Here is a 13,977-nt window from a genome sequence, read left to right on the forward strand (position 1 = left end):
TCAATCACCTTTTTTAAACAATTTTGTTTGAACCCGATATGTTAACCTTATTATTCTAAGAATTTCACATTCAGAAAGAAACTGGAGTAGTTCCTTTTGTACCTGTTTATCGCAAGATGTTGGGAAATAAACATGGTTCTCATTAAATGGTTTGAAATGTCCGCTTTGCGGGAATGCTGACCACATGATTTATTGACACTGGAAATCATGACAGGTTCTACAATTAACTATCAATCATCAGTTAGTGGGCAAGAACCCTGAGAAAATGCATTGATCGAACAAAAAAACACAAACTCCGATTTCCAAGTATAATTGATAACGTAAATGTTTCATAAACAGCGCTTTCAGCGTGTAATAACAATAATAAAATGTTTACATCATCCGAAAAACGTAAGTATCGTGTGTTGTTTCTCGTTTGGTAATCGCGTTGGTAATTCAGTTTAGAAACTGTCCTCTTTTCGTGTTTTCGGAAGCGTTGATTCAACTTTTTTGGCATCGAAACGCAAAGTTACTGTTGAAGTTGATGCAAATGTCGCCAAGATCCCAGGAACCCATCCGTTATTTTCGTGTGCAAACAGACTTCTTTGGAAGGCCGTTTTTAATTTTAGGTACGTCTTGATTCAATTGCTGATTTCTTTTCTTTTGGTATTTAAATAACATTTGATTTTGATATTTCCACTAGACAGTTTATAAAACAGCAACTACACAATAGCTTCTTCAGGGTTGTATTATACAAACTGCTTCTTGTATACGAAGGTGATCTGAAAAGTTCCCGATCTCAACATAGAGATAGCAGAACACAGCTAGTGAATTTCGTTGTTCATCTGTTAACAGTTAGTCACCAAAGTTTCAGCCATTTTTGACGCGCAGTTGTTGTGTAACAGTCGCTTGAGTAAAATGACGTGAGTGTTTTTATGAAAATGGACGTAATCGAGTATCGAGCTGCCATACAGTGCATTTCTGTCCCCCCCCATTTTATTTTTTGAACGAGTCAACTCAAAAAATTGAAATTTGGGATAATGAAATTAATGCTTGAATACTTTATTTTCAAGTGAAATTGACAGATGAAACTTTCAAGATGGCGACTGGGCGCCATCTGGGAAAAAAATTAAAAGGAAAGGTGGGTCTTGTGACACACCTTTTTGAAGCTACTGACAAATGCTTCACAACCCTAGAATATAATGGCAATATCTTCAACTACTAGAAAAAAGCGGAACTTTCAATAATTGCCTGGACACATTGACTTTTAACTACATAATATGAAGTAATAAGCTTGAGGTCAGTTCAGAAGATGCTCGAAAGGGTTGCCTTGAACTTCATGATATATGAACAGCCTATCCGATATTTCACGCCGAACATTTTCGAACACAGTAACGTCAATGTCTTCACAAATATTTATTATTCTCTGCCGCATATCCAATATTGAAGCAAGTTCAGTTTCGTATTCCTTTTGCATCGAATAGCCCCATAAAAAAAGTCCGAAGGTGTGAAATCTGGCGAGCGGGCTGGCCATTCTGTAGGACCTCAACGGCCAATTCAACGACCGGGAAAAGTAGTATCCAAATAGTTTCTATTTTGTCTGAAATAATGTGGTGGTGCTCCATCTTGTTGGAATACTATATCCATATCGAATTCATTAGGATTCGATTCGACGATTTCAGTGAGAAGGTCAACAGTAGTTTCCAGCATCGGTATCTATAGAGTAGAGAAGGTGAGTGTGAACCCACAGTACTTAGGCCACATGTGACCCATTGTAGGCCATGTGTAGGCCATGACTCGCCGAACACACACTCTCTTATTGACGATAGCTCCGGGCACTCGCACAGGACATGCCTGACAGTCTCATCTTCCTGTTCACACATTCTGTATAGAGGTGTGTCCACCAGCCCCATATTATGGAGGGGTTTCCCCAGTTGACGGTGACCAGTCAGAAATCCTACTGTTAGGCGTAGATTTTTCCTGGTCATTGCCAAATATTTCTTCGGCACCAGCTTTTCAGGGTCACCCAAGGTGGCAAGATTATATCCTTTGGTTTCGTCCCATCTCTTCAAAGATTGAGCATGGTTGCATGGGTTTCCAGCATATTCAAATACAGTTCCCCTGTTAAATTTTGATCAATAAATAGAGGTCCTACAATATGGTTTCCCTATAATCCTGCCGAAACGTTAATTTTTTCTGGATATTGAGTATGTGTTTCCCGAAAAACGTGAGAGTTCGTGTCACTCCAATAACGGCAATTTTGTCTGTGAATATTGCCACTCTGTACCACCATTTACCGCAGTGAAATTTTTGGGCAGCTGAATTTACACCTGGAAGACAATGAACGTTCGGGATATCCAAAAACTACAACTACCGACGAAAACATCGCCAAAGTTCACCAAATGGTGCTGGGCGGCCGCCGAATTGAAGTGAAATAGATATCAGAGGTTATGAACATGTCAAAAAAACGTGTTTTTCACATATTAAATCAACATTCAGTCATAACAAAGCTGCGCGCGCGCTTGGTCCCGCGTTTGCTCACGTTAGACCAAAAAAGTGTTTGAATGAACATTTCCAACGCTCTTTTGGCACAGTTTAGGCGCAATAAATCCGAGTTTTGGCACCGATTAAATACTGTAGACGAAACTTGGATACGCCCTAAACAAAAATACAGTCCAAACAGTGGACCGGCTCCAAAAAAAGCAAAAACTGTTTTTTGGGTTGGGAAAGTGATGGCGTTTTTTGAGACAGTCATGGAGTTATTTCAATCTATTATCTATTGTGAAAAGGAAACCCATTGCAGGAGCAATGGTTTTCCTTTTTTATAGCAAGCATCATTACTTGACAAGCTGAAGACAGAACTTGTGGAAAAATCGACACATTTGCTGAAAAAGGAAATCCTGTTTCACCAAGATAACGCATTTGAACTGCTTCAGCATCCGCCTTGCTCGCCAAATCTAGCCTCAAGTGACTTTTTCGTTTCCTCATATAAAAATTGCGCTCGGAGGACAGATATTTTCGTTAAATGAAAAAGCAATCACCTTTGTGAACAATTATTTGACGGATTACTCAAATGGAAGTATCGCTGGGAGAGGTGTGTAGAATAGAAGGGAGATTATGTTGAAAAATGGAAAAAAAATACTGAAAGAATGTCAAGTATCTCTGACGTGACTTTTCAGACCAACTTCGTATAATTACTTTCAATATTACTACTGACTTTCACTAAACATTTTAGTGAAAGTCAGTAGTAATATTGTAGTAGTAGTAATATTGTCAGTAGTAATATCGTTTCTAGGAAGAAACTCAGTGAATTGTGATTATCCGAGTCCTCATATCAACCTTACTCAAAATCACAACTAATTTCCATTCTTGAATCCATGAATCTCTATATCCACTGAACTATTTATATGTTCTTTTGTTCCTTTTGAGGTAGTTCACCCGGTTTGACCAATATAAATGTTTGGACAACTAGAAGTCAACTCATATCACTCTTGATCTATCCGACACTGAATATTTGTTTTTTTTTTTAATACATGCTCGAAACAAACAATTCGTTTAATTTTCGGACGTTGATGTGTGAAATGTGCAGACGAGCGTTGTTGTGGACATCTTCAGTTGATATAGTATCCCAAGTACCCATTCATTATTTCATGTGGGGAAGAGACTCATGCGGAGACGATTTTTCTTATTCATCATATCAGATTCTCAATTAACTTCAAATAATGTTTTCTTCGTGAATTATCACGGTCTTATCTCATTTGGTCGTCAAGTATCTGTTAAGAAAAAAATGATGTAATGTCAAGATTTTTTATTATCTTGATTCCAGATTATTCATTGTGAGAAAAAGTTAGTAAGTATAGTTTGATAAAGCTGGTAGTTAAGTACTTTACGTATATTTTTCGAGATAGTCAAATGATATCGAAGCCTGTGAGACCAAAAGCCCAATGATTTGGACTGGTATGATTTTGTTGCCTATTTCCATGACGACTGTTGGGTCTCCCATTCATCTTAGATATTCGTGGTTGAGTTTTCTGTTGAGCCTATTGGTCTCATCTACGCTACTTTCAAGTCGTGTATATCCATTTAGAAACTGATCTCGAGCCGCCTGTTGATAAGAATTCATTGCCGCTATTGCCAAACTGATAAATCAGCAGTTGCAGAACATACTCTCCCAGAAGGCAGCAATAAGCGCACGTAAAACTAGAGGGTACTGCCCGATCCTGAAGAGAGCCTGAACGTCAATAAGACATGGATACCGACCCTTCATAACGCAAAGATTCTCTCAATAATCGAAAAAGGGTTGGACCAATCGGGTGCAAGAGCAGTCTACCGTCCCATACGTAGTCCTATACCTAAGTACAAACTCACCAGGGCTATTTTTAGTTTGGGCATCCATCATGGTAGATCACTTCGACAGTTGCCGAATCATTTTTTATGTCTGCAGCAGTAGCAGACGAAATCTCGGGTGTTAAAACCTGAAGACCACGCCTAATAAACCCGCAAACATCCAACAGAATTCAACAAATATCATTTGCCAAAATCTATATAATAGGTATTTCTCGAGTACTGTGGTGATATCGAAAAAATGTGTTGTTAGAGGATTATTTTCTATTATGAATGTAAGGCTATACATAGTGAGCTGATAAAAACAGGACAACGCGGATTTCTCATGGTCGGCGTTTTAAAAAAATCGATTTCTATTATGAGAGTGATGAAGATGTAACCCTTAAATCTCAAATGAGATTTTGAATTTTATTGTGGAAACGGTAGGTGCGGTATTTATTTATTTATTTATTGATACACTGTTCTACAGGTTACACCCTACTACAGAACAGGGATATAAGTCAAATCACAATACAATACAATTACAATGAGTTATAAGATGAAAACAATACATATATAATTAGCTGAAGTAAAAAGACCTAAGTTCAGAGATGGAACAGTAAGGAATGTCGAGCTGACAACTTGCAGAATTGCATTTGACACACATGTTATGAACGTTTCAGAATATTTGTACGTGTGTTGGCAGATAATAATAGGGGAGCCCAAGCGGGCAGATTAATATACAGGGAGATACCTTGTACCCGGTTAAGTACCTCCACCAAATATGAGCCTCATATATAAGGCCGCCTGTGAGGGATAAAGGATCAGATTAGTAAAAAAAATTGATCATCAGAAATTCTTGAGCGCGTCAGATTAAGGTAGGGTGAGTTAATTGCCTTCTAAAAAGTGTATATTCCAGTAATCTGACAATTTGAGAGTGACGTAAAGAAAGGGGAGGGCAGCAAAGTTGTAAAAAAATAACGTCATTTCGACATTCTTGAGCGTAGCTAATTTTTTTTTATTTTGAAGGAAATCATTCAAGGATAACGAAAAATATATAGTCTGACGATTTCCGCAAGCTGAAATAACAAAAATTCGTCGTTAAAGTTTAATGCGTGCAGCTGTGTGATACCTGTATTTCCCTCTCCGAGTTTCTATTCATCTATTCTCTATTCACGTTTTCTCTATCTATTACTCTCTCACTCCGTCCCCACTCTGAATTCTGTTGTCGTGACACCATCACAGTTGATCACAGAGACTCGTTTATGATGAAGATGAAGATGATGATTGATTAATCTATTAATTGATGGATGTAGCCGTTACTACGTGGTAGGAAATCATAATGAAGAAAAAAGAAATTTAACTTTCTATGTTTTATACCACTTTTATTTGTAACTAACGTTACTGCAGTTTCGTCTTATAAGGACATTTTCAAACTTATACAATATATAAAGACATTTTCAAACTTATTCAATATAAAAGTTTGAAAATGACCTTATAGGACGAAACTGCAGTAACGCTAGTTACAAATAATAGTGGTAATAAACATAGAAAGTTTCTCATCTCATCTCATCTTTTTTTCATTAATTAATCAATTGATTATAAAAAAATTAATTTTTTTGAGCATTTTAAAAAAATTATTTTCTTATAAATACAAGTATTCTACTTAAAAAACATACACTTAATTTATTTGCATGATATTTCCTGAGCTTTTCAATTAATTAAGTTCAATGAATCGAAAAAAAATTTAAAAAATATTGTTTTTGTCAGATTAAGCGAATCCCTCTAGATAATCGTCAGAATATGAGACAGCACGTCTAAAACATAAAGATGAACCATATATATCTTAATCTGACGCGCTTGAGTATTTCAAAATGGCGATTTTTTTTGCACATTATAATAATGGCCGCGAGTTTGCGTCAGATCGAATTCGTCAGATTATTGAATGAGAACTATTTTTTGTTGAACTTAACATCCCCTTAGAAAATTTGACGCGCTCGATTATTTTTTTTTCTTTTCACTTTTAACTCTTACGTACAGTCACCCACATCATGCAAACGATCAGATTAACATACCAACATTATTAAAATTACGTAGGACATTGATGCTATCAATATCTGACGCGGTCGAGTATGTCTATGCAATAGTATTTTTTTACATATTTAAAAATCTGTAGCCGCTTCCCCCACCGATGAAAAGGTATATATTTATATAAAATTTTTTTCTTCTTATCATCTAAGCTTTGCAACCTAATATGTCTCAATGACGCTCGAGTAAATCCCCATTTTGCATCGTGGGCTCCCCTGCTATAATAAGGACTAGCCACTCCAGAGGTTAACGTAGGTACATTCAAATTAAGTTTTTGCAGAATATGTGGGTCAACGGTGTACTGATTCAACTTTCTCTCTATATAACTGATGAAATGGATTCCAGATTATGGATGCATATTGTAATTTTGATCTGACGAAAGCATAGAATAAGGTTTTCGATGTAGATGGATCCAAGAAATATCTGGAGATTCTTGCAATGAATCCATACATCCAGTTTGCAGCAGACTTAATGGCTTCAATGTGTGGTACGAAGGAAATGGTGAATGTGAGAGGCCGTTGAAGTAGAATATCGTTTATTCAATATTGATATGAAAATGGATGATGAACGTCATTACATAACATTTTCTCGCGTTTAATGGAATTGCGAAAACACCATTGCTCAACACGTTTCAGATTGAGGGAGAGTTGAAGACAGTCCTCGATGCGATTGATCTCACAATATAGTTTCAAGCGTATATCAAACAGTTGATGTCAGTGACCTCAACTATGTCGTTTATGAAATCGTTAAAGGGAAGTGGACATAGGTTGCTTCCTTGTGGAACACCCAAGGTAGCTGCATACTGCACGGACTTGAAGCCATTGAATATAACATACTGACGCCTGTCAGAGAAAAGCCGTACCTGTACAATTTCGATAGCAGTAATCCGTGATCAAGTCTTTCAAACGCCTTAGAGAACTCCGTATATATGACATCAGTTTGGGATCTCCTATCAATAGTTTCAGTAATATATTGGGTAACATTGAAAAGATTGGTGATTGTCGAGCGATACCGACATCAAACTTGTCCCCTTTTTTATAAATTGCCCGAACTTTAAAGCACGGTTGTTGGACTGCCACAATGCGGATAGAGGTATCAAGTGGAAATACATTACAGGGCCGCTATTCTTGAGTTTCACGGAGTGGAAATGTTGAGAGAAAGTTACAAAAATGAAACTGAGAGAATTACATTCCTCTCCAATACTACTGATTATGAGTGAAAGAAAATGAAGCTATGGAATAGAAAAGGAAATTATGATCTGAAAAGTCTCAATAGTCAATATTGTGTGAAGTTCATTCATGAAGTTCAATTTACGAAACCTCATGTTTAGTTTACAAATTTTCAGGCATAGGCTAAGAGATGTAGGAGCTGAGCTCAGGGCGATCAGCATAAAGATAGAGACGTCCATCCGCTTAGTGTTATTTATTTTAGATGCTGTAATACTATTTTATGCAAGAGATGGTCCTCAGGACTGAAAATTTGCCTTGTGGTACTTTAGTCTTCAGTACATTGATTCCCAAGTCCGTCTATGGTTACCGTTGCCACCTTTCTATATTTCCAATGAATGTGCATAATAGAGGTATCGTAAAATATCTGGATTTATCTACCCACAGCTGTCGGTATGAATGTGTGTCAACGAACTAATCCGCGTCTACCCTTTCCGCACAGCGCCGATTTATGGAAAACGCAATGTTAACAATGCCCATTCCGTAACAATATTCTTGGTTAGTTAACATAACAGCGATTCGAAAAAAATAAACACTGATGTAGGAACAGGCCTTCGTCACTAGAGCATAAACCCCGACCACTTTCCCTTCTGGCCATGCCGCAATTTACGAGATGCACGAATCGCAAACATTTGTCGTGATAAAAATACTTGGGTTCGAACCGCAACAGGTAGTTTCGTTCAACGTTCAACCTTTTTCTTTGCCTTCATTTCTAATCACTTTTCGAAGTATCAGTGCTCCTGTTTGTTTTCTATTTCTCACCTGGAATATGTCATAATGTGAAGGCTTTGCTTTGGGGCTTCAAAATCACAATTCATTCGCAGAACCAAACTGAAAGTTCATTCAGGGTGATAGAAAATACTTCTGAATACTACGTACTCACATATATATATATATATATATATATATATATATATATATATATATATATATATATATATATATATACTATCGATGGCTTCAAAAACACTTCACTAACTTTATTCGAAAGCTTCTGTAATATTCTTCGGTAATATTAGATACTTCTTCTTTAATTAGCTGTATTACCTTCTTATCAAATTTTGGAAAATTATTTTTACGCCTGATGCTTTGTTTCAAAATTCCTCAAATCAACTCGATGGGATTGAAAACACAACAATAGGGGGAAGTCTCAGTATGGCGTGTCCATACTTTTTTCAGCAATACTCTCAATACTCTCTGTAAAACTTTAAGTAGTTGGTTTTTGTTACAGTAATCTTCCAAAAACAAATTGTTATCGAATAAAAAACTTTGTATTTCATCTTTCCTTGAATTTTTATTCGGTACTTTGATGAGCTGTCGCGAATGATAGGAAGCATTGTCAAGAACTATTACACTATTCGCATCCAAATTTGGGATCAGTGTGTTTTCAAGTCATTCCTCGAAAATATTAGCTTCCATGTTCTTATGATAACCAACATTGCAGTCCTCAAGTTTTTTCCACATAATTTAAAAAAATTCGGAACCCATCCTTTACTTCTTCCTCAATGCACAATGATTAGTCGCGATCCTTTGTTTGCAGGCATGTTAGGCGTACACATTCTCGAACGAACCATTAGTCCATCCTTTCGTAACTGTATCGTGAGTGTCATAACAAGTTTCGTCCAAATAGAAAATTTGCCGTTATTCTTGTCTATATCTAGTTATTTGTTCTAAGTATTTTTTACGCAATTCCACTATTCTTCTGCTTTCCGTAACTGATTGACGTTTGTTTATTATTTTAAATCTAAATCCTAGTTTCTTTATACAATTTTTAAGAGTTTTGTCACAGTAGCTCACGTTATGGCCGGAAGTATTCAATTTTTTCCTTATGATTTCAGTTATAGGAATCTCATTGCTTTTGTAACAGTCGTATACTGTTTTTTTCAATGATTTTATATGATGAACATCTGAAGGTTTTAGTAAACCTCTATCACATCGCGTCTTGCGTTCATAAGGTTTGTAATGAGCAATGGCTCATTACATTCGGAAAGACGTACAGACAATGTATTTTAAAGGTTTTACAGAACACAAAAGTTGCATTTAGTTTTTTGTTGACAACTCAAAAACTATCACTACCGAAACTATCCCGAAGTGTAACCTCTTCAACGGAGATTACTTTTACTACCAAGAGATAATGTTTCCATGTTCCCAAACGCAAATTTTTTACAGTTCTCTCTAATATGCCCATTTTTTGAGAATTTTACTGTGAAAAATCCCATTAATCATCCCAAATCTTTTTTATTCCACCCTAAAACCAATATAGTTCTTTCCGGGAGTACGTTAACCGACCTTTCCTTTTCTCTTCGTCACGATACTTCATTTTGGTGATATCTCATTTGATCCAGTTTCAGGATCAAGAACAGGAATAGTAATTGCCTACTTCGGCACAGATCAGCTCCCTCGTCTACTTTGATTCATGATTTATGTAACATATTTAGCTTGCTCATTTCTTCTGTTCCAATGCCAAAGGATCTTCTGTGTGTTTTATTGGCGTTAATTTCCACAAACTTTGGAATTGAACATTAATTACAACACATTCTCACAAAAAGAGAAGAAGGAGATTGATATTTTGAAGATGAGATGTGGTGACAGAAGGAACATGTATTATTTACCAGAATTATCTTTGTATTCATATTCAGGTAGCTTTGCAATTCTTCAGTATTTTTCCAAAGAAGTATACAAGGCATGTATGACATGATAAAAAAAAATTTCAGTTGTTCATTGGTGAGTATGTAATGATATTGTCTGCTCCAGAACCATTGGTTAGAGATTTACTAGACTGCAGAAAATACATCCAGACTTGAACAGCTTCAGAAAGAAATCGACTGAATCAAAATTTCAAATTACTGTATTGATGAGATATTATGAAATGTCCAAGAGGTCGAATGGATTCTCTTATCAATATTTTATGAATTAAATGCAAGTTTCAAACTTCAAATTAAAGCAACGGGCAGTTAAAGTTTGTCAAAACATATATACTATCTGATAATACAAATATCATCATCCAATACCTTGAACCGACCTAAATTTTCTGTTGAGGAGTCAAATATGAAAGTATTCATCCAAATTACATTTTATCTATTTCAAAATATATCACTTCGGTGCCATCAGTTCGTTGGTAGTTCTTGGCACCCAGTACTGCATTTCCAGAAAATATCCATGAGCCAATCCAAGAACTTGGTAGTCGGCGTGGGAGCTAGTATTTTCGATCCTTGCCCAGATAGATACATAGTGCTATAATCAGTACTACTTCTTGCAATATTCCTTTCCAGATTGGAGAAGCATATGGTGTCCACGTTTCCAGTACTGTTGGTGACTTCTAATGAAGAGGTCTTTGATCTAGCAGATCTATACGATCCTGCAGTATTTGACCTGGAACTGAGTCTGTGCGGTAAAGGTGGTTCGGCATCTGATAATTCAGTAATTTCCCTTATGGGCACAAAACATTTGTGATTTTTCAGTTGAGATGAATAGGAACTGTCAATTTCACCCATTGAAGTACGTCAATGTGACAAATATTTTCAAATCATAACATCTGCTTGACGGAGAGTTGATGATTCATTGAGATGAGATGATATTATTTCAGTATTTTCAATTTCGAATGTTTCTGATGAAGGAACAACTTGTGTGATGTTTGAGTAGTAATGAACTTTCTTTGGATTGTAATATAGGTGTCCCACAAGGGTTAGTCTTGGAACCCATTTTGTTTATTTCGTACATCAATCAGAATAATTGTATTTTAAATAGGTCATCATTTTGTCAATAAACGTTCTTTGTTTTTCAAAACATGAAAAAAGTTGTATGATTCACAGTGAATTACACATATTTGGTAAATATGTTAGATTTATTGGAATCCATCTAGATAGATTTTTGAATTGGAAAACATATTGCAATAAATTCCAATCTTAATTACCTGAATTTTTTTTTCCTGAACCTTTACAATTAACAGCTGCTGGCTATTTACTATGCTCAATTTTTAATTTTTATATAATTTTCAATGTTAAATTCATTTTTGACATTTTCAATGGTTGTCAAAAGTATTGAAAGTGGCGTGTTAAAAATATTTTGAACACTAGTGTTTTCAACACGATTTTTTTCGGCCAAATAGCAATGAACAAAACATAGTTATTCAATTTTCAAGAAAGTTTCATTATGAACAATAGATATAGATACAATTAAATTCTGTTACAAATGTATTATATACATTAATTACATTATTATTATCATTTATGAACATTAATATGAAAAGTACAGTTAGAACAGCTGCTGATATTAATACCTTGCGATGTTGTAATAGCCTTATGATATCTGAGTTGACAATTTCATGGGCATTAACATTTAATTCTTGAAGTGAAGAGAACGATGCTGTAACGCTGGAGCTAGCTGTTGGGATAATTCTTTCAGCAATAACCTTTTTATAAGAAATATATTGACCGATATAACCCTCAGCTACTGTTGTAGACTTCCATCCGCCGTACTTCTTAATATCCGTTATATTTGCTCCTGATTCTGCTAGTCACCAAAACAGTGACCTGTACATTCGTTTGCTTCCGGGAGATTCAGAAACTCAGCAATGGTAGAGGGCCTTTTCTCAAACGTGTTTATACCAACTGGGTTGGCACTGCATTTATAATTTGAGTATTTCAGAAAAAAAACGTTGATGGTTGGTAACAGAAGGGCGTAATGCAACGTATTTATTAAAATAGTCAATGTTTTTTTCAACAATGTAAAAAAAACGACCTATTTTCGTTTTTGTATTAAGAATCTAAACAATCAATGATTCATACGTTAATTTAATGTCTTCTATTAATAAATTGCACAGCTCTTCACGCCGGCAGGCTCCATATATTCCGAAAATAGTAGCAACTTTCATCATCAAATATTTTTCATCTGGCGCCACATTCATAAACCTCTGGATTTCAATCAATTGCAAAAAATCTTGATTATCTCGAAACAGCTATTTTTCAACATTCGCGTTATAAATGAATTTTCATTTACATGCATTTCATGTTCACCATTCACTCTGATAGTAGATATTAATTTTGTTGGCTGTCCTTTCTGTAGTTTCCGAAAATAAAAGAAAGACAAAAGTGGAATTTTATACGGTCGAGCTTTTGTAGCATTCCAAAGAGATACTTCAAAGCCCTCGAAATGAAATGGCTTTTCATTCGACATTTTATTTTCATGTAGATGTGTCCTCTGGTAATGTTTTTTTTTGTTTCGGTTTTGTGACGTGGGGAAATATTGAGAAGGTTTCAGTCTTAAAAGTCTGTTTTATCAACAATTTCTCTCGTGTTAAATTTAGGAAGGGAGCGATTGTAGAGCTGATTTGCCTGAATCCCCGTCAACTGAAGTCACTTTTGGGCTATCTAATATATACTTATCAATACGAGGGTTGTCTTTTATATTTCGGGATTAGAGGACAAAAACAAATATTAATCATCGAAACTCACACTTTATTGTTTTTCAAAATATTCCTCATGAAGTTCTATACACTTTTGCATGCGTTTGAACCATATGTCGAAGCACTTTTGCCACTCTGATTGAGGTATCTCCAAAACATGCATTCTGAATGCAGCAACCGCTTCTTCAGGTGTCGAAAAACGTTGACCTCTCAGTTTGTTTTTTACGTGCGGGAATAAAAAGAAGTCATTCGGTGCCAAGTCAGAACTATACGGCGGATGACTCATCAAATCGATGTTTTGGGTGCTCAAAACTGCAGTTTGAGCCGATGTGTGAGAGCTCGCATTGTCGTGTTGAAGAGTGCTCCGTCTTCGGCGGTTGGTTTTCCTGATTTCTTGGAAGACAACTGGCAAACAAATGGTTGTGTAACACTCAGAATTGACTGTTCCGCGTTGTTCTAGTGGTACGGTTGCGACATGTCCAGCTTTTCCGAAAAAACAGGCGACCATTTGCTTGGAAGTGCTTCGTGCGCCAACAATTTTTGTTGGATTTGGCTCATTTCGAAACACCCATACAGTCGTCAGTTGTTTACTTTCGGGCTCATATGCGAAATTCACGTTTCATCACCTGTCACGATGTCATAGACGTGTTTCGAATCGTATTTTTTCTTCGACCAATCGACACGAGCCTTTTTTTGAGCGATTGACAAAATGTGTGGGATCCAACGCGAAACATTTCTTTTTGACAGTAAAATGTTCATGCAATATTGAATGTATGCTGGTCCCACTAATGCCTAAGGTTGTCTCAATCTCACGATAGGTCACATGACGATCTTGCAATATCAGTTCGCTCACAGCATCAATGGTTTTCGGAACAACAACTGATTTTGAACGACCTTCACGAAATTAGTATTGGAGTGAATTACACGACCACGATTCAATTCACCATACCATCGATA

The 13,977-nt window shown here is 36.1% G+C and overlaps 1 protein-coding gene across 12 annotated transcripts in view; it reads left to right on the forward strand.

Moving 5' to 3' along the window:
- scalloped (TEA domain transcription factor 1 homolog scalloped) overlaps window positions 1-13,977 on the forward strand; it is a 273,763-nt gene that overhangs the window by 136,852 nt on the left and 122,934 nt on the right. The window contains exon 1 of one of the 12 annotated variants that reach the window (XM_074169384.1): window positions 459-608. The exons of the other annotated variants lie outside the window; for them this stretch is intronic. Within the exon in view, the coding sequence (XP_074025485.1) occupies window positions 524-608 (85 nt within the window). The 5' untranslated portion in view covers window positions 459-523. Of the gene's footprint in view, window positions 1-458; window positions 609-13,977 lie in introns of those variants that run through there. 12 annotated transcript variants of the gene reach the window in all.

Source organism: Leptinotarsa decemlineata, unplaced genomic scaffold, assembly GCF_025532065.1.
Source record: "Leptinotarsa decemlineata unplaced genomic scaffold, Ldec_3_MD MMD2_P_RNA_scaffold_5, whole genome shotgun sequence".
Lineage (NCBI taxonomy): Eukaryota > Metazoa > Arthropoda > Insecta > Coleoptera > Chrysomelidae > Leptinotarsa > Leptinotarsa decemlineata.